This window comes from Pongo abelii, chromosome 6 (genome assembly GCF_028885655.2).
Source record: "Pongo abelii isolate AG06213 chromosome 6, NHGRI_mPonAbe1-v2.0_pri, whole genome shotgun sequence".
Taxonomy (NCBI): Eukaryota; Metazoa; Chordata; class Mammalia; order Primates; family Hominidae; genus Pongo; species Pongo abelii.
Window position 1 is genome coordinate 148,400,994 of NC_071991.2, and position 19,752 is coordinate 148,420,745.

Consider the following 19,752-nt stretch of genomic DNA (forward strand, 5'->3'; position numbering starts at 1 on the left):
CTCTTTAATGATATACAATTATCTAAAAATGACTCAAAACAGTCACTTTGGAAGGCCCTGCGTTTTCCATTTATTTCAACATCGTTGAGCACTTGAGACACAATAACACACCACCTGTGTCCTCTTATGGTCCTTGTGTTGTCAAGCTGCCAGGACTCCTACAAAGAAATACCTCTTCCTACAGCAGTGTAAGCTCTCACTGAAAAGCAAGTTCAATCAGGTTTCAGTTTCCGGAAGACTGTCCACCACCACGGGAAAACGTAGATCCCACAGACCTGAATCTGGAACTGCAAAGCCCTCGATGTAACCTCCCTCAGCCTTGACCATCGAAGGACAAATGAACAACCACCCAGAGGACGGTGAGCTGGAGCCCTCCACTCAGAGGCCACCTGGAAACTGGAAACTGGGAGCAAACCCCCCTGTAAAAAAGTATCCCCAGCTCCACCTCGGAGGCATCCCAGAGCACGGGAACAGGGTGGGGCCCACAAGCCTCCAGACTGGGGCAGCCACGGACAGGCCCCAACATTCAATTTACAAAATGAATGGTCTTGAGGCTCTCGGTCCAAGTGTCTGGTTTATCCTCCCCACTGCTCCCATCATTCTCTTTCAAATATTTAATATTTACCTTGGTTGTGCTAAAGTAAAAAGAAAAAACAAAGATAAGCATTTGTAGCCACATTGCCAGTGAAGGAGTGGGGCTTGTGCTCCCTGAGGAGGCGGGCGGGGAGGCAGCCACAGTCCAGAGGCCAAGCCTTTGGGAAGAAGGCGACCTCCAGGGACAGAAGCAAATTTTAGCCCAGCCAGCTCTGTCCGGAAGTTATCTCCCTTTTCTGTGCAAAATCCTCAAACATGGGGTCTTGTAGGCTGCCTAGTGGCCACATCAGGTCCTGGGCACTGTGCTAGATGCTGGGTGGGAATAGGCGAAAAGATGACCAGCCTTCAGCCCTTCCCCTTTACGGAGGACAGACGAGCAAGCAGGCAGGATGTGGGGAGCCCCTAACACAGGTGCCAGTGAGTGCCACAACCGGCTGAGAAACCTGCAGAAGGCCTCAGGAGCGGCGACGTCCACGCTAGGACTGGGAAAACAGAAGGGTCTTTCCACACCAAGGATGAGGGAGTCTGCATCACAAGAAGAGAGCAAGACAGGGCAGATGTAAGAACATGGTGAACAGGACGGAAGCTCGCGTGGCTGCGGCACGGACCACATGGCAGGGAGGGGACAGGGCAGGTGAGTCTGGAAAGAAAGATGAGAACGAGAACCTCTGTGCAAAACTGGTACAGAGGGCTTTGCCCTGCAGGCAAGGGGGAGAAGTCCACCTGTCCCTTCAGGACCAGCAGGCGTGTGACTCAGACCACCTGGGCTCACATTCCAGCTCCACTCTCAGGAGTGGGGTATGCTCGGGCAAGTCACTCAGCCTCTGGGGCTTTGGTTTCAGGTGGCTGGAATAATGCTTGCCGCAAAGGGCGTGCTCAGGAAATATCCATTGCTGTTATTTGTCAATGAAATGTGAGAGCTGCCACCGCCTGGCTGAGCGGGGATGAGATCTCAGGTAAGGACAGGTGCTGGAGACCAGCTTGCACCTGGATAGGCAGGCTGGGCATCCCTCCACGCCTGGGGATGGAGGTGGAGATGAGAGAGGCCGCGCTGCCCTCCCGCTTCTGCTCCTGCTCCCAGCCCATGACCAGACTCCAGCTTGGGGCCCTGCGCCAGGCTTCCGCCAGGTGTTGACAACCGCATGGATCCCTTCCTGTCTTGCCACAGCTCCCTCCAGCTCCCGTCCCACGCTCTGGCTCTCTTGGTTGGGGAAAACCCTCAGCTCTGGATGACAGGCCCTTAACAGCCAGGTGCCCAGCCCTGCGGGAGGGGAGGGGCTGCACCACCACGGCTTGCCCTTGTCCTCACCACCAAACTTCCTGTCACTCTGGGAGCCCTGATGAGGGGAGGAGCCAGGGAGCAGGCCTGCCTGTGGCTGGGCAGTGCAGGCGGGAGGATGGGTGGGGAGAACCTGAAGTCTGACGCACCTGCCACCAACTAGGGATGTGACCTCCAGCCAGTCACCGGACCAGCCAGAAACTGACTGTCCTCATGAGGATGCTAACATGCCCTCTGCCAGGGTAGGGATTCAGGACACAAGGGCAGAGCACCCAGCTGCAGACCGGACCCAGGGACCACCTGGCAAACGCAGCCACTGTGACTGCCCCTCACCCACTCTCCAGCCTTGGCAGGGGAGTCCTGGAAGGGACTTGGCAAGGGGCATCTGGGCAGCCTGGCCCATCCAGACTGAACTGACTCCGGGACACCCGTGTATTTCTATCGAGGACCAGCATAGACAGGTTGCCTTCTGCTGGGCCCAGACCCCATCCTGAGCACAGACACATGCACACTCACACACACGCATCCACTCCTCAGGAGCACCAAAATCCACACCAGACCTCCACCACCCAGGCAGGGCCCTCGCCTAGGGGAAGATAGCTAACCGTGGTGCTGGCATGGTGCCGCAAAGAAATAACCGGTGGCACCTCTGCTACAAAGCCAGGAGGGGGGCAAAGGCCCTTTCTTCCTCTCCTCTCTGTGCCCACCAACACCCAGCCCAGCTGCTGGACACGGAGTGGTTGGCATCAGGCAGACTCCCAGGATGAAGGCACTCTAAGGACAAGGGCAGACCATGACAAGGATGAGACAGCACCAGGGAGCGGGGACTTGGCTCAGCTCACAGCCCAGCATGTGAAGAGCATTGAGTTTCGTGTGTACCTTCACCGCTCCCCATAAGCCACTGCCTGGGTCTGTCTCCTGCCCTGGGCTCCAGAGTCCATAAGCAGAGCCACGCCCCACTGACACCAAATCTAGGCCACCCCAGCTACGCCCCCACCTGCAGTGACAGTCACATCAACCAACCAGGAAGGCCTGTGTTAAACTTTCAAACCATGAGCGGAAGCAAGCTCACACTCACATGTGCATGTGTGTACATGTGCGGGACAGATCCTGATGTGCATGTGTGTACATGTGTAGGACAGATCCTGATGCGCATGTGTGTACATGTGTGGGACAGATCCTGATGTGCATGTGTGTACATGTGTGGGACAGATCCTGATGTGCATGTGTGTACATGTGTGGGACAGATCCTGATGCACAAACCTGTCTTTTCTGCCTGGCATGCCTCTCTGTCACCCCTCTCCCCCTCTCACCTGTGGATCTCTTCCTTCTCCCTGTGTCTCCCAGGCCCTGGAAAGGGGGAGATCCCTTCCTTCTCTCCTCCTTGCTCTGGGCACAGGGAACCTTCCAGGCTGCTCAGAGACCAACACCCGCCCCACCCAGGCATGGGCAGTGAGAACAGCACAGTTGTCTTTAAAACAGTCAACAGCTGGGCGCGGTGGCTCACGCCTGTAATCCCAGCACTTTGGGAGGCCGAGGCGGGCGGATCACGAGGTCAGGAGATCGAGACCATCCTGGCTAACACAGTGAAACCCCGTCTCTACTAAAAATACAAAAAATTAGCTGAGCGTGGTGGCGTGCGCCTGTAGTCCCAGCTACTCGGGAGGCTGAGGCAGGAGAATGGCGTGAACCCGGGAGGCGGAGCTTGCAGTGAGCTGAGATTGTGCCACTGCACTCCAGCCTGGGTGACAGAGCGAGACTCCATCTCAAAAAATAAATGAAATAAAACAGTCAACAAACCCACCTCCAAGGGTCAGAGGTTTCAAAGACTCAGTGAGAAGCTGCTCTGAGGTCTCTGGAGGCCTTTGGCAGCTCCCTGCCTGCAAACCGGCCCAGCTGGGCACAGCCTGCCCGCCGCCCATTGGCTCTCCACACCAGCCGCGGTCATTGCACTGCATTCCTCCGGGGGCTGCATGTCCTCACAAGCCCAGCAGCACATGCACACACATGTACACACACCCAGGCACACACACACACACCCTTCACTGTCCCCAAGATGTCTGCCTTGCCTTGCTCCCCGGTCATGGGAATGAGTCACCCTGAAGGTTGTACCCTCTTCAGGAAGCTCCTCTTGAGATCCAGGATCACAGGGGACCAAGGTGATACAAGTGACATCCATCTGCAGCCAGACACCACGTGAGCTCTGGTCAGGGCTGGGGTCACCAGTGTGTCCAGGGCCCAATTGTATTGGACAAGATAAGTCTAAGTTGTGGGTGGCAGTAGGGGCCAGGACTCAGACCAATTTCAGGTTAGGATCAATGCGGGCTCAGGAACTGCATGAGGGAGACAAGTGCAGGGCTGCTTCCACAGTCAGTGTGAAGCCAAGCTGTGGGAGCCAGGGTGCCCCACCCAGCAGAGGCACATGGCCCTCAGGGGCTAGATGCCAGGTCAGTGTTCCATCAGGACTGCCTCTAAATGCATGTGGTTCAGGGGGTTTTTTGTTATCTTGAATCTAGGGCCCTATAGAGACAAGATTCTGTCTCCCTGGAGATGACCTGTGTCAGCCCCCAGGGAGCACCCCCAGAACTGAATATAGGGGCAGCCCTGTGGGCCTGGGCATGCAGACAGACCCAGATTCCTGCGCAGGCACACCTGCGCATGTGCAGACGTGAACACAGGACACAGCAAGTAACAGTTACACCCTCCCAGCACCACTGGAGTCTCCTCAGGATAATTATTTATTATTCATAGTCATCAGCATCTTCATTAATTATTCATATGATCCTTAATTATTATCCTTAACAATAAGAGCAGTAAATAGCAGAAAAGTCCTTGAGGTGCCTAAGGCCCAGGGCCGGGTGCCTCCGGGCAGTTAGACCAGCTAATGCCCTCAGGGCAGTGGGGGGACCACAGGCCCCACCTACTGCCGGCCCTGCCCCTGCCCCTCTCACTAGGGCCCAGGGGACTGCAGGAGAAGATGGTCCCAAGGGCTGGGGGAGGAGCTGTGCTTTCGAGTTCCTCTCCCCTTCCACGGTCAGGGCCTCCTGAGCAGGGCCTCCAAGGGGAGCGGCCCAGAAGCGCCTTGATCCCTGGGTGAGCCACGTGTCCACACTGGGCAGCCCCACTAACTGCCCGGGTCCGAGCCGTGTCTGTGCAGGGGCTGGGAGGTGAGGGCCCCCAGCTGGCCCGGTAGGGAGAGGCGTCGCATGGGGCCATCTTGGGGAAGCTCTGGGGCCCCCGGGGGCAGCTCCTCACACGCCATGAACTGGGAAACCTGCAATACACACAGAGCATGGGCAGGCGGAGACGCCGGAGGAGGAGGAAGGGGAGGGAAAGGGGCAGGAGAACCCGGGGACAGAGGATGGATGGGAGGACAGGAGGGCCGAGAGGAGAGTCAGGTGGGCAGAGAAGCTGGAGGGGACAAGAGCCAAGTCAGCAAGAGCAAGACAGGGGCCACCAAGGGGAGGCACCAAGGTGGGAAGTAGAGAAAGGCACTCTCCGAGAGCAGGAGCCAAACAAGAGAGCTGGGAGCAGGGAAAACCCTAGGCCCCTGTCTCTTCCCAAGGGAATGTGGCCGCTGAGCCCAACCCAACCTGGAACAAGCAGTCTCTGTGTTGGGACAGAAGCTGGGACAGAAAAAGAGACAAGATTCCTTCCCGCAATCCAGAAAGAACTCAGGGACGTAGAAACAGAGGCAGGCTGGCGGCCAGGCATCTGAAGGCCAGGGAGAGGGCCGGGGCAGGCGGGAGGGGTTTGTGGGTACTGAGCGTCTGCTGGTGAGAGCTCTGCGGGGGCGGCTGCGAAGGGAGACTGGCACATTTGCTGACGTGGGCCCTGGTGTCTGCAAACAGGAGCAGGCAGCATATGGGAGGGGGGAGCGGATGCCAAGGGAAGTGGGGAGGGAGCAGATCCCAGGCCGCCTCTGGGAGCCAGAGGAGTCCCCATCATGGACGCAGAGGTTGGCACAGACACCGCCATCCTGCAGAGGCCAGGAATATGCAGGTCCACCCAGGAGAGGACAAGGGGCAACTAAGGCCCATCTCTAGCAGAGGGGGTAAAGCAGGCCCAGGAAGTCCTCCCCTGGAGGCTTGGCCTCTGCACCCTGGGAAATGCCAAGCGCCCTCAAGATGACCCTGTGACAGCCAGTGCCAAGGGCAAGGATGGGCAGGACAGTGAGACCAGGAGTGTCGCTCACGGAAGGGACCCGGGACCCTGTCCCTAGACACTCTGGTATGCAGCCTCCACCGCCAGGTCTCGGGCTCAGTCAGTTCTCCTTGGAGACCACCCGTGGCCGTGACACAGGCGCCACAGTTGGAGCTGGCTCTGCAGGTGATGCTCGGGGGCCTGGCGGTGGAGGCTGTGGACACTAGGGGAGTGAAGCTGCAGGCCACTTAGCCTACAGATTCCCTGCACCCAGCTGTCTAGGGGCTTTGGACGGGGGACTCTCCTGCCCTACCCTGAGCCTGCAGCTCCTGAAGCAGCCTTCCTCCAGGAGGACAGGGGTGGGAGGAGGGCAGGAGCAAGGTTCAGGGAGGCTGGGCCACAGAGCCCAGCAGAAAGGCAGCAAAGCAGGTTTGGGCTGGAATCGGGGAACAAGCGGGTAGGGGTACATCGAGGAAGCAGGGCTGGAGCTTACCTGAGAAAGCGAGTCCAAGGTGAGGGTGGGGAGGGGGCTGACGGGCAACAGTGGGGATGTGGAAGTGGGGCCAGGCCCCGGGGTGGTCACAGCACTGTAGGCGGGCGGGACCAGCGTCATCTGCCTCTGTAGCAGCTGCAGGACGGTGGCCATGTCTGCACTCAGCCGGGTCTCCAGCCTGGGGCAGGAAGCGGGGGATGCTCAGGGAAGTGGGGACACCAGTGACAGCCTCCGCCGGGAGTGGGGAAGGGGAGGGGGGAGGGGCAGCCGGTCAACCCCAGGCCCTCTGCGCTAGAGGTGTGGCAGCCCCCAGCTCGGCTCGGAATGGAAGAAGTGGATCCAGCTGCTGCACACACAGACAGGCCCTCTCCCTCTACCCGACAACACCGCCAGGACCTGGACCAGACTCCAGAGCGTGCCCCCCCACCCCACCTGCACTCCCTCACCTGTTGAGCTGGCGCTGGAGGGCATCCAGCCTGCTCTCCACGTCGCCCCGGGGCCGCCGACCCGGGCTGGAGAGGGGGATGTTGAGGAGGCTGGGGGTGGGGGCGGGGCATCGAGGGAGCTCCTGGTACTGGCGGCCCCGACTGTCCCCCCAGAAGCTGAAAATGTTGGACACTCCCGAGAAGGCGCCTGCAGCCAGAGAGCAGAGCTGGGTAAGCGGGGTAGACGCCCCACCGCTGCCCCGCCCGGTCCTCCCTCGCCCGCCGCCCAGGATACCTGACAGGGGGTTGCAAGTGTCGCTGCTCTTCTCGCAGTCCTCCATCAGGGGCTCCCCACCCGGCGGCTCTCCGGGGGGCCTGGGGCTGGAGAAGGGCACCAGGCGGAGGGGGCTGGAGCTGCGGCCTGGGCCCTCATCCTCACTGCTCTCAGGGCTGGAGGGGCCACTGGATGGGCTCTCCCCCCATGGCCCCCCCGGCCGGCCCCGGCTACTCGGCCCTGCCCCCGCCCGGCCCGGCCCCAAGGCCGACACCTCCCCTGGCTGCTCCGTGTCTGTGGGAAACAGAGAATGGGCCTCAGAGAAGGGAGGAGAGCGGAGAGGAGGGGGCGAGGGTGGAAGAGGGGACAGGAGCGAGCCTGAGAGAGGACTGGGCAGGACGCCCTGGTTTGTCCCCAGTCACTTCTGCTATCTTGCACCCACTGTCAAGCCAACCAAGAACTCCCAGGACCCCCTGACTTCCCAAGCACCGGCAATGGTGCTTCGGGGGTTCGGGGATCTCTGGGACTGCGGGGCCTCAGCCCCATCGTTGGCTCCCTGGCCCTCCTTTGTCCTATGTTCTTTCCTCCTCATCAATTCAGGGCAGTGCTCACAGAGACCCCAGCCCTGTGAGGTCCAAAAAGCCTAGGCTTGCCCTGCAGGGTGGAAGAGGGCTTACTGGAGGAGGTGACAGCTGCAGGGGCCCTGAAAGATGGGCAGCATCTGGACAGCTGGGGTGTGGAGTGGGCACACTGGAGGAAGGGATGGGAAGGTCTGAGGCCTGGGTAAAGCAGAAACGGCCCACCCCGCCTTCTGGCTCCCAGCCTCACCTTGGCCCCGCCCTCCCCCTTCCTCCCCTCCCCCGCCTCACCCTTGTCCGTGCGCCTGCGGAAGGACAGTTTGCGCTTGCGTTGCCGACTGAAGCCACCCTCTAACTCCGCACTGCCGGGGGAGCCCGGGATCATGTTGGTCTGGAACCAAAATCAGTATCAGGGCCCTTTAGGTGCTCTCCTGCCCCACCAGGGTCAGGCCCCAAGCTCCCTCCTTAACACAGAAAAAGTAGGGCTGGGTGCCCCAGCTCTGGGGAAACCCTTCCCTGCCCCCAATGTAACTCTGCCCCAGCCAAAGACTGAGTTTGGGACTTTTGTAGCCTGCTCTATGATACCATTTGACAGACAGGGAAACTGAGACAGAGAAGCATCACATTCAATGTCACACAGCAAAGGGGCAGCCACACAGCTGGAAGCAGGAGGATGGGGTCCAGCTCAGGGCAGCCAACTCACATCTCGCAGGTTGAAGGTGATCTCCAGGCTGGACCAGAAGTGGTCAGAGAACTCAGGGTACATGTCCAGCACCTCCAGCAGGTCGTCCCGGTGGATCTTGTGTAGGTCACAGTAGGTGAGGGCCCGCACATCCCCGTTCGACTTGCCAGGCCTCGCATACAGGTTCAGAGGCTCCCCAAAGATGTCATTCTTCCCTGGAGGCCATGGAGAGGACAGGGAGCTCAGCCCCGGGGGGCGGCATCCAGGCAGCAGGCACCTTCTCCCGGCATGCCCACCCCGGGCAGAGCATGTCCCCTCAGCTGGGTCGCCTGCCAGCCGGCCCCCAACCCACACAACCAGGGAAGCAATCTGCCAGCCCACCCTCCCTCAGCTCCCAGCAGGCAGGACAGTGCCAGAGGGGCCAGGAGCCCAGAGTTTCCCAGCAAATGAGACCCAGCCAGCAGGACTACCCCAAACCCCAGGTCCCAAACACCCTCTTAGCCAATCACTGCACCCTTATAAGCAATGTTCTTCAAACCAAAGATCAGAACACAGTAGTGAATCAAAACCAGCATTTTTTTTTTTTTTTTACTGAAAGAACATACAGTAGTATAGCTTAGCACAGCACAGAACAGAAATGCTAGAACGAACCACATGCAGTAAGGCCCAGTGTTATGTAGTGAAACTTTGATTTTAGTTGTGTGGGGGTGTGTATTTGTGTTTGTACAGAGCTGAGAAACAAAATCTAAAATGTCCTACTATCAACTATGGTTGAAAGAGTTTGCTATATCTGCCCTGAGGCACACAGGGCCGAGGGAAGAACAGGCAGAGGGGAGGAAGTCCTCAGTGTCCAGACACACCAACCCACCCACTGTGCACAGGCAAGGTACAAAGGAAGTGGGGGGAGGGGGCAGGACTCCCTTTGCTTTGGATATGTCAAGGGGCCAGGCATGAGGCTGCAGGGAACCACATGGCCCTTAGTGAAACCAAATGCCGAGCTTCCAGGCTAGCATTTCTTCCTCTACTGCCCAGGCTGGAGGATCTAGATTTGATCCTACTTTAACGAAGCAAAAAGTATCTGTTTGTGGCGGATCCTGAAGGGAAGGAGAATGTGGGAACCCCAGAGTTCAGCAGCCCCACCCCACGTGGGGCTCCTCTCCATGGCCCCGCTTGGAGGGCCTGAGTTTAGGTGAATTAAAGGAGCCCAGTGACCCTGCAGGCAGTCCCAGGTCCACAGCCCCAGTGACTGCATATTCAGAAGGCTCGCACCTCTTGAGGCTGCAGAGGGCATTTCCAGTCCAGTGCCCGCCCCCCACCCCATACCCAGGATGGCCACGACGACGTCGCCCCGCAGGATCTCGATGGAGCCCCGGGAGATGAAGTACAGGGCGGTGAGCAGGTCCCCAGCATGCACCAGTGTGTCCCCTGGCGGTGCATGTGTGGTCTTGAACTTCATGGCCAGGGCCCGAAGGCAGCCCTTGGTGGCCCCGCGGAAGGGTTTGCAGTGCTGCAGCAGTGAGCGGTTCAGGTGCAGGCAGATGTCAGCCTGCAGGCACTCAGGGAAGCCCTTCAGCACCTGGGGGCGGGGTGGGGGCAGCTCAGCACACCCTCCCTTGGGACCCCCCAACCCACACTCCACTCCACCATCCCACCCCTCCACGTCAGAGAAATCTCAACCTCCAGGCCTGGGAGATCTCGGAAGCATCGGGGGCCCAGTGTCTTGGGAAGGACCTGGGACCCCACTCCAGCTTCACCACCCCTGGCTGAGCACCCTTGGGCTCTAGACCTCCATGTTCTTATTTGTAAGGCATAGACACCATTCCCGCCCTAGGCTGTCATAAGGATTTAACCCCATCGCCTATGTGACATATACCTCCCACCCCAAAAGTGGAGCTCTCCAGGGAAGGGGTTCCAAGGGCTTCCGTTTCCTCACGAGCAAAAAGGGGCAACGTGCCTCCAGGGTCCTTACTACTGACTGTGACCGCCTGAGACTTGTTTGCTGTGCCAAGAGGCTCCCCTCTGCCACCCCACTCTTCCCAGTCTGCCACCCACTGACCACGCTCTGGTGGCCTCACCGCGTTCATGTCGATGCCATTGGTATAGGACCAGGCGTGCTGGAAGTACTCCTCGAGGCGCTGGCGCAGGGGATTGGGGATCTGGTGGAAGCGGATGAACTCCCGCACCCGCAGCATCTGTGTGTGGTAGCGGGCTGTGCCCGAGTACAGCCGCTGGATGATGGCCGACACGTTGCCGAAGATGCTAGCGTACATGAGGGCTGGGGGCGTGGGCACGTGGGGCCATCAGCCTCTGCAGGGACCCCACCCACCCACAGGGACCCTGCTCAGGCCCCGCACCAGGTCAGTGTCTCAGTCTCAGCGTCGACATGCCCACGAGACGTCCTTGTACATCTGCGCTCCAGCACACCCCACCCTTCAGTAGTCCCCGCCCTGGTGACCCAGCCCCCAAACCATGTCACGATGGTGGCCCCTGGAGTCTCTAAGTCCCAGGGGCCTCACTCTGGCCGGGCTAGCAGCCTCAGTTTCCTCCAACTTGGGTTCCTCCACCGTGGGCTCTCCCCGCCACCCGCCCCTGGGCACACTCACAGCCAATGAGCATGACGCAGATGGAGAAGATCTTCTCTGAGTTGGTGTTGGGAGAGACATTGCCGAAGCCCACGCTGGTGAGGCTGCTGAAGGTGAAGTAGAGCGCCGTCACGTACTTGTCCTTGATGGAGGGGCCGCCCAGGCCGCTGCTGTTGTAAGGCTTGCCTATCTGGTCGCCCAGGTTGTGCAGCCAGCCGATGCGCGAGTCCATGTGCGGCTGCTCCATGTTGCCGATGGCGTACCAGATGCAGGCCAGCCAGTGCGCGATGAGTGCAAAGGTGCACATGAGCAAGAACAGCACAGCCGCGCCGTACTCTGAGTAGCGATCCAGCTTCCGCGCCACGCGCACCAGCCGCAGCAGCCGCGCAGTCTTCAGCAGCCCGATCAGCTGGGGGACAGGGAAAGGGGCACGTTCCATTGATGGGGCAAGGGGGGCAAGGGAGGAGGGGAGATGTTGCGGCCCTCAGAGCGGGCATCAGAGGTCAGATCCCCAAAGACTTCCTAGATCCTCCTCCTAAGAGTTGAAGCCCACACTGGGCCCAGCACAGGTGTCTCATTAATCTTAGCGCTAGCTTTGGGACAGAGGCAGCCCCCATAGTGTGGATGAGGAAACAGGGGCACTGACAGGTGCAGTGATCACCCTAGGGTGCCTGCCCACTCCCACCAACTTCTAGGGCACTTTGGTGACGCTACAATATAATGGCCCCTTGGGGTGGACAAATTAGAAAAAAGGTGTCCTGTGTGGCCCTCTGCAACCTGCGAGGAGCTTGTATGGAGAGAAGGAGCATAGGTTTGCTGGGGTATCCACCTTGCCTCTGCAGCTGCCTTGCCACCATGTCTCTCTCCCACTGTCTTTCTCTCTTTCTCTCTCTCTTTTTCTCTGTCCTCCTCGCCATCCCCTCCACCCCACTACCTCCCACCACTACCTCCCACCACCTCTCCTCTCCCTGCACCACCTGCCTCCTTGCTGACCCCACCTCCTCAGAGCCAGAGCCGAAGATGAGCAGGTCGAAGGGGATGGCGGCCACCATGTCGATGAGGAACCAACCCTTGAAGTAGTGGACGGCGATGCGGCCGGGGTGGCTGACCACCTCCTCGTTGGCATTGACGTAGGTGGTGCGGAAGTTGATGAGGATGTCCACAATGAACATGATGTCCACGATGAGGTCCACCACAGCCAGCGGCTGGCAGGCGTAGCCACACTCGGTAGCAGGCGGGCCTTCTTCCGTCTCCTTCAGCAGGAAGGCAGCCGAGTAGGGTGTGAAGACGGCCGTGTAGATGACCAGCAGCAGGATGAGCCAGTCCCACACGGCCTTGAAGGGGCTGTAATGCAGGATGGTCCAGCGGTGGATTCGTGGTGCCTGCAGCTTGTACTCAGGCAGCACGTCGGCGCCCAGGGACAGGACCTGCACCCGGGGAAGGCGGAGGTGTAGGTGAAGCAGGCCATGGGACCTCGGGGGCAGGAGCGATGACGTCTCTGCTGGGGCCAAGCAGAATGAGGAGGAGGCCAAAAAAGCTTCCATCAGAATGCCCACCCCTCATCGCTTCTCGGCCTTTTGGTTAAGATCAAGTGCAGAACGCCCACCCCTCAGCCAAGCGACCACAGCAAACAGCCACCCCCAGGTTTGGGCATCATGGTTCCCAAAATGCCACACAGCACAGGACTGGCTCCAAACAGTTCCAACAGTTCCCGGCAGACGTGGATTCAGGCCACTCGGCAGGAACACCCAGTGCTGCTCCCCACCGGCAATGCAGATGCAGACCTGCCACTGTGACTGCCCTGAGACGCTGGCCACACACCCAACCACACACGCCGTAGTCTCAGACCAGAAAGGGTTCCAAGGACAACAGCTCCCAAACTGGGCAGTGAGTGGCCCCAGGAGCCACAGCCCCAATCCATTGACTGGTGGTCACTGCAGTTCCTACCAGCCCCTCTTCATGCCACAGGCCCGAGGACACCAGGCAACCAGGATGGGGAAAGACCAAGACACTCCCACCCTCCACTCGCACACCTCGCTCCCTCAGCCCCCTCTCCACACAGGTCCGGGACAGCCCACGGTCCTCATCCTCCCACCCTCTTACAAAGGGACAAAGAAGACATAGCCTAGCTGGGAGGAGATGGCACCCAACTTATACAGACAGACGTGCACACAGGGACTGCTCAGCGGTGACACACACAGCCCCTGTACCAGCTCACACTCACACTCTGCCTCCTCCACAGTCATCAGACAGAGGCAGGCTGGCCATCCGGACCCGGTGACAGCAGGCAGGTCCCTCTTGCTCCCAAGGCAAACTAAGAAGAGCTCCGGCCAGCTTCTCCACACTGTCCCAGAAGCTTCTGGGTCTCCCTAGAATCCTCTCTCAGACATGCAGCTCAACCCAAAAGCCCCCTCCCCAAGCTCTCCCTGCCATCCCTGGGCAGCCAGCTGAACCCAAGGCCTTGCCCAGCCCCCATGAATTCCAGAGGTGCTGTCCCTGCTCCCAGAAGCACCGACTCCCAAGCCCCCACACCCTCAGGCTTTTAGGTTGGGGAGGCCATAGTTGATGAGTCCCAAAGACTCCCCTTCATACTCAAGCTGGGCTTGCCCAAGACACCTTCATAGATGGCGCTGCTTGGAGAACATCTCCTTAGAGGAAATAACTAGAAGTTAAGACGGGTCATAGTTGAAGATTTGACCACCCTGGGGTGGACACAGGGCCTCCAGCGGTACCAGATGGGCTGCGGGAGCAGCTGAGGCCTAGGGCAGGGAGGGAACACACGGACAGGCTCCCAGGCTCCATTTCTGCTCTGCCTGCTGTCTAAGTGCCCAGCTCCTTAAGTCAGAGAGCAAATGCCCACGGGTGGGTGGCCCTTCAGTGATCAAGTGGGGACTGAAAAAAAAAAAAAAGAAAGAAAACACTGGCCAGGCCCCTGCTGATAAGGGGGCAGAAGAAGGTAGCTGCCCCTGGATAGGGCTCTCCTCTGTGCCTGAGAGGTCAAGCCTCTGGGCGGAGGTGTCAGGACCACCCCTAACAGCAGTGACCCTACCCCTGAGTCTGCACACAGCATGAGCAACACTGCCCCAGGATACAAACTCACACGTGCATGGGGCACACCTCGTCCTGACAGGGGCCAGTCCCAGCTCTGCAGCCACCAGCTCACCTATGGCCTTGGGCCAAGTCTGTCCCCCAAGCCTGTTGTCCTATAGAATACTGAAGCTGGCTTGCTTAAGCTAAACCCTGGCTCCTCAGCTGTGGGTGGGAAGACCTATCTGTACCTGTCCCCCAGCTGGAAAGAGTGTATGAGCCAAGGCAGACTGCTCAGGTGTGGGGTGGTGGGGGCAGGGATGGGATTCCCAGACTTAGCCCTGAGCCACCTCCCACTCCTCCTCCACTGTCGGCCCAAGCCTGCCCCAGGCTCTGACAGGAGAGCTGCTGGATGGCTCCCAGGAGGTAACAGAGTAGTGCATGGCCCAGCCACCACACCTCGGCTGCCCATGAAGAGATGAGCCAGGTGCCTCAGCCCAGCGCGCCCTCACCACCCACACAGTGGCTTCCACACATTCCAGCCTCCTCAACCCCCAAAAACAGCACAAGCTTCCCTTGCCCACAGGGTCCAACCCCAGCACACAGTGCAAAGGAGCCCCAGCACCTCCATGCCAGGCCCAGCTGCCGCCTGCCGGCTTCTCCTGGTCCTGCCCACGGGCTCCTTCGTCCCACTCTGCCTCCCCACCAACTCTCTGGGCACCCATCTCATTCCTGTCATCTCCCCACTTTGCATTTTGAGCTCCAGGACTGTGGGCCATGGCACCCACAGGATTGGGGAGGTCCCGGCAAGGGAAACTCTGTAAGCCCAGCCTGGGAGGGAATGAGAACGGGAGCCAAGCGCGGGTGAGCAGGGCCAGGCCCCATGGCTCCCAAAGCCTCCTACTTCCCAGCAGCCCTCTCCCCAGCCTGGAGTCAGAGCCCTCGGGCCAGCCACCTGCCTCAGTGTCCCGGCCCCAGAAAGAAGAGGAAGGACCGGGTGTCACCTACCTCCTGGGCCACGAGGCTGGAGATGCGCACGGCCCGCCTCACCCGGCCTTTCTGGGCCCTGGGCCGCAGAGCCCCTGTCCTGTTCGTCTTCCCAGCTGGGGCCGCCATGGAGGACTTGGCTCCCTGCAGCCTGCCTGCCCTGGGGCCTGAGGGCCCGGCCAGTGCCTCACCTGCACCCCAGCAGCAGTCCCAGCCCAGGCTGCACCCCCGAGGCTGGCCGACTGGCAGCCAGAGCAGCCCCTGGCATGAAGCCAGGGTGGTTGGGGCTGGGCCCCGGGGCTGGGGTCACCCTGGCAGTAAGCGTGGGCTGCAGCCTGCCTGGCTCGAGCTGCCCATGGCCCCGTGGTGTGGGCCCTGCTGCCAGGGTGCCGTGCTCTGCCTGCCCGCCCGCCAGCCCAGCAGCGGCCGCACTCGGAACCTCGGCTCCTCCAGCCGGCCCCTCCTTCTACCAGGTCCCCACCCCCACCCCGCCACACTAGGCTCCCCCGCCCCGCCGGTGCCCAGCCAGCGGCCCCCTCCCCCGCAGACCGCCCGGGCTCCTGCAGCGGCGCTCCCGCAGCCTGAGCCCCTCCCCCTCCGCCAGCAGCCGGGCCTGTCACCGCAGATTAATGGTCTCCCTGACACCCCCGCCCAGCCAGTCCAGTGCTGAGCCAGCCAGAGTCAGACAGAGACACCCAGAGATGGAGAGACTGCTGGTGACCGGCAGGAACACACACGCCTGCCGACACATACAGGCACAGATGCACAAACCCACCGCAACTCACGGGCACATGCAGCGGGCACAGGAGCAGGGCAGATGCCAGGGGCTCAGGTGGGAACCAAGAGAGAAGCAAGGGAGGAGGAAGAGAGGGGTAGGCGGCCAGATAAGGGCCTGGGGTGAGCGGGAATGCTCTGGAGTCAAGGCCAGTGGGCTGGAGACCTGGCGGAGACCCAGACAGCCAGGCGATGGGAGCAAGGCCAGAAGCCCGCCGAGGTAGCAGGGCAGCTCCCTTACATGAGCCAACCCAGGCAGCTGCTGTGGAAGGGGCAGGAGGGGACAGCTTGGGACAGGAGTCCCCCACATTATCCCAGGCTTCTCACTCACTGCAGGGATCTGCACTCCTGACCCACCCACCCCCAGCCCCCAAAGGCTAGGATAAGGTGTTGGGTGGATGAAGCCATGGAGGGGTCACAGGTCCTCTTGCTGCCAGGAGGACCCCAAACCCAGGAGGGGACAGAAGACCAGGCTGGCTAATGCCCCCAAGACTGAGGGGTCTTCTCTGGCCCAGGATTCAGAGACCTGACCCTTCCATATCTTTGTACCCACCACCATCTGCTCCCCTCCCTATGAGAAGAAAACTTGCTTCTCCCATGCTTTGGGGACATAGTTGGGCCCCTCGAAGCCATCCTGGCCATCCCCACAGGACTGGGGCCCACCCTCTGCCTGGCACATCACCTTGGCCTGGAAGAATCAGGACCCTCCTTGTCCTTGACCTCTGTGACCCCTTCTCATTTGAAGCCTCCCAGTTGGCTTGGCCCCTAGTACTCCCTTCACACACCCTGCAGCCAGACCTTTCATGTCCCTCAGGCCGCCTTCCCCCCTTGCTACTGGCCCTGTCATGTCCCCAGCCTCAACTGCCCTGTCCTCACCCTGTGCCCTGAAGGCATGCACCCCATCCACCCGACCTCCGCATCTGCCATTCCCAGCCCTTCCCCAGACCCCTCCAGTCCCCTCTCCAGGACTTCTCAGACTGTCCCCTCTCCCCCCATCCCAGCTCTGGAATAGATTGCCAACCCCAACCCTCAGGTCTGCCTCTCTCCAAGAGGCCCTCACTGGCTAGCCCCCTCCACCCGGTTCTGGACCACAGCCCACTCCCACCCCCTCTCCAAGCTCCTCCAAGGTGAGAGGAGAGCCCAGCCGCTGGGCGCCTACCTGGGTGACCTTCTCAGTGACATTGTGGGTTCGCTCCTTTATCTTGGGTGCTATGATCTCACGGTCACTGGTGGGCGAAGCCAAGAAGGGGTCGCCCTTGAGGTCCACAAAGTTGAGGGTGATTTGGGGAATCTTGCTAATGGTGCGGTAGCGCACGAGGTCGGAGTCCGAGGTGGAGTTGAGCAAGCCGCTGCGCAGGGGATGCATGGCCCCTAGGTGGAGAGGCAGCATGGTCAGGCCAGCAGGCCCGGGGCCCCAGGCCAGGCAGGCCACCCACAGAGCGAGAGTGCAGACCAGGCCCTGCACAGTCAGGAGTCCATGCGGTCAGCTCAGGAGACCAGGGGAGTCACAAGAAACAACGGAGGTCAGACCCTTGTCCCACTCTAAGGAAGCAGCCAGGAGACAGCCCTGAGACCAGGAAGAGGAAGAGGAAACGGTCTGCCCCAAGACGCTGGCAGGCAGGGGGCCAGGTGGTGTTCGGAGGCTGGGCACGTCTCCTGCCCAGGGCATCCCTGCTCCAAGCCGTCCCGGGACAGCCAGCTCCAGGGGCCCACCAGGGCTCTGGGAGTGAAAGAATGTAATGGGATGAATGGACATTTAATAGCGCAACAGGCCACTTAATGGAATTAAGTAAGTGCTTAATGGGATTTCCATCTCCCAGGCACCCAGGACGTAGTGAAAAGGTCGGAAGCCGAGGGCCCAGAATGCAGCAAGCCTGGCAGCAGAGGAAGCGTGGGCTGGGGCGGAACGGGTCCCGCGGCGCCCTCACCGGTGCTGGCGTGGCGTGGTGGCGGGGGCAGCACCCCGGCGCGCATGGCCTCGATGTCGTCGGCTGACGAGGCGCGGCGCACGCTGGCGCAGCTCTCTCGGGAGCGCGTCCGGGCCAGGCTGCAGCTGGAGCCCGAGGCGTCGGGGTTGAGGCTGTGCGCCCGGGGCGATGGGAGCGGGCCGGGCGCGCTGGGGGGCGGAGAGCCGGGACCCACCAGCGCGCGCCGCTCCTCGGCGGGCCCGAGCCCTGCCACGTGGTTGTCCATGGCCGTCACTTCGTCCAGGGCCAGCGACTCGCTGCTGGGTGCCGCGGGCGTCAGGTCCACGTCCACCACCACGGCCCCCGGGGCACCCGCGCCGCCCGACCGCACCGACGACGACTCCCGGGCCGTCAGCGCCAGCAGCGCCGGCAGCTTCAGGCGGAAGGTCTTGGCGCGGCCTGCGGGAGAGGAGAGGCACGTGGTCGTGGGGACCGCGAGCAGCCCCGGAGCGGGCAAGGCCTGGGAAATGGACCCCCAGCCGCTGGGTAAGGGAAGGAGGGGAACGGGCAATCCCCCATCCCCACTTCCATGCACAATATTTTGACCTCGAGTCTCAAAAATCATTCTAGAATCCAGTCATCATAAACCGCCATATCTGAAGCGACACTTCAGGGCGGATTCCATAAATCATCCCTGTCTCTCACACCGGCCGCTGGGTGCCAGCATCCCCATTTTAGACATGAGGAAGTGTGGACACAAAGGCGTCATGTCACTCTCTGGAGGTCACACAGCCAGTGCGTGGGGCCTGCGCCTAAGTGGACGAAGCAACGCCAGGGGCCCTGCTGTTGGGGGTGGCATCTGATGAACAAGTAGGGCCAGTGTTACTGACACTGTCATTTTAGAGTGTAAGAAACCAAGAGGTGAGCACTTTTGTCATGATGCTGAAGGAAAGATTAAAATTAAGCCAAAGAGGGCATCCTGACAAAGGAAGGGGCTCAGAGCCTTTGTTGTCAAGGGGATGGTCCAGCCCAGGTGGGCATTCCCTCAAAGCCTCTCCTCAGCTAGCCCAGACCCCCAGGAAACTTGGCCAGTCCATGAACAAGGACCAGATGAAAGAAACTACACAGAGCTGAGTCCATGCGACACAGCTTCCTACTGAGCAGAGGAGCTGCCCCCAGGTGGTCATGTTCCCCACCCCGGGCTGCTCAAGCCAGGCTGGAGAGAGGACCACTCCCAGGGGATGCTGGGATGGGAAGACACAGATGAAGCTAGGGAAACGGTGCTAGCCCACGCCAAGGACCTGTGATTCTGGGCCCTGTCATTCCACCCCTGTGTGTCCATTTTGGGCCAGGGGAACCAGGCCACATCCTCAGGGTACAGGGTTCACTTCCCACCTCCAAAGGGACCCCCCACCCAACCATTACATCCTCCCTTCCTGCAGAGCGTTGACCTTGGACAGCTCACAGCCCCAGAGAAGTGAGACCACAAACCCCTGAGCCTGCCCCAAGTACACTTACCTGGGGCCAGCCAGCTGGTGGGGGGGCCCCGGTGATTGGTGTCATGAGCCGGGGACCCCACCATGTCCTTCTCCATCACCACCTCGAAATTGAGGATGAACATGATGACAGCCCCATCCTCGTTCTTCACGGGCACCACATCCACCAGACATAGGAAGCAGCTCCCTGCAGAGTGGGAGGACATAGCCCCCTTGGCATCCTCTCAGTGGGCAGAGCAGAAAGCCAGGCAGGATGGACCCTGGAACCCAAGTGGGCCCGTCCACTTCTGCCTCCCCGTATGGCCCTTCCTCTCCAGGATCGCCCGTCCTCATCCCCCACCCGGCCATGTGCCTGCCGCCCTTATGGCTCCCCTCAATCTGTCTACCCCAGCTTGTTGCTGCCAGGCTCCCCTACCCCTCTCTCTGCCTATATGATTTATCTAGCTCTTTCCCGGGTGCACTTTCTCTCACGCTGGCTATGATCCTTTCTTCCGCCATCTTTGATCTCATT

General features: G+C 60.6%; 1 protein-coding gene across 6 annotated transcripts in view; it reads right to left on the reverse strand.

Moving 5' to 3' along the window:
- Window positions 1-4,570: 4,570 nt before the first annotated feature.
- KCNH2 (potassium voltage-gated channel subfamily H member 2) overlaps window positions 4,571-19,752 on the reverse strand; it is a 33,441-nt gene continuing 18,259 nt past the window's right edge. For 2 of the 6 annotated variants that reach the window (XM_024250417.2, XM_054559972.2), the window contains exons 3-15: window positions 19,264-19,428; window positions 17,767-18,204; window positions 16,998-17,209; window positions 12,049-12,477; window positions 11,072-11,459; window positions 10,544-10,743; window positions 9,792-10,044; window positions 8,490-8,683; window positions 8,078-8,177; window positions 7,230-7,502; window positions 6,956-7,142; window positions 6,510-6,687; window positions 4,571-5,147 (exon numbers count right to left, since the gene is read on the reverse strand). In XM_024250417.2, coding sequence (XP_024106185.1) covers window positions 4,998-5,147; window positions 6,510-6,687; window positions 6,956-7,142; window positions 7,230-7,502; window positions 8,078-8,177; window positions 8,490-8,683; window positions 9,792-10,044; window positions 10,544-10,743; window positions 11,072-11,459; window positions 12,049-12,477; window positions 16,998-17,209; window positions 17,767-18,204; window positions 19,264-19,428 — 3,167 coding nt within the window. In that variant the 3' untranslated portion in view covers window positions 4,571-4,997. Of the gene's footprint in view, window positions 5,148-6,509; window positions 6,688-6,955; window positions 7,143-7,229; window positions 7,503-8,077; window positions 8,178-8,489; window positions 8,684-9,791; window positions 10,045-10,543; window positions 10,744-11,071; window positions 11,460-12,048; window positions 12,478-15,085; window positions 15,441-16,997; window positions 17,210-17,766; window positions 18,205-19,263; window positions 19,429-19,752 lie in introns of those variants that run through there. The other 4 variants (XM_063726198.1, XM_063726199.1, XM_024250418.3 and 1 more) reach the window with 4 other exon arrangements.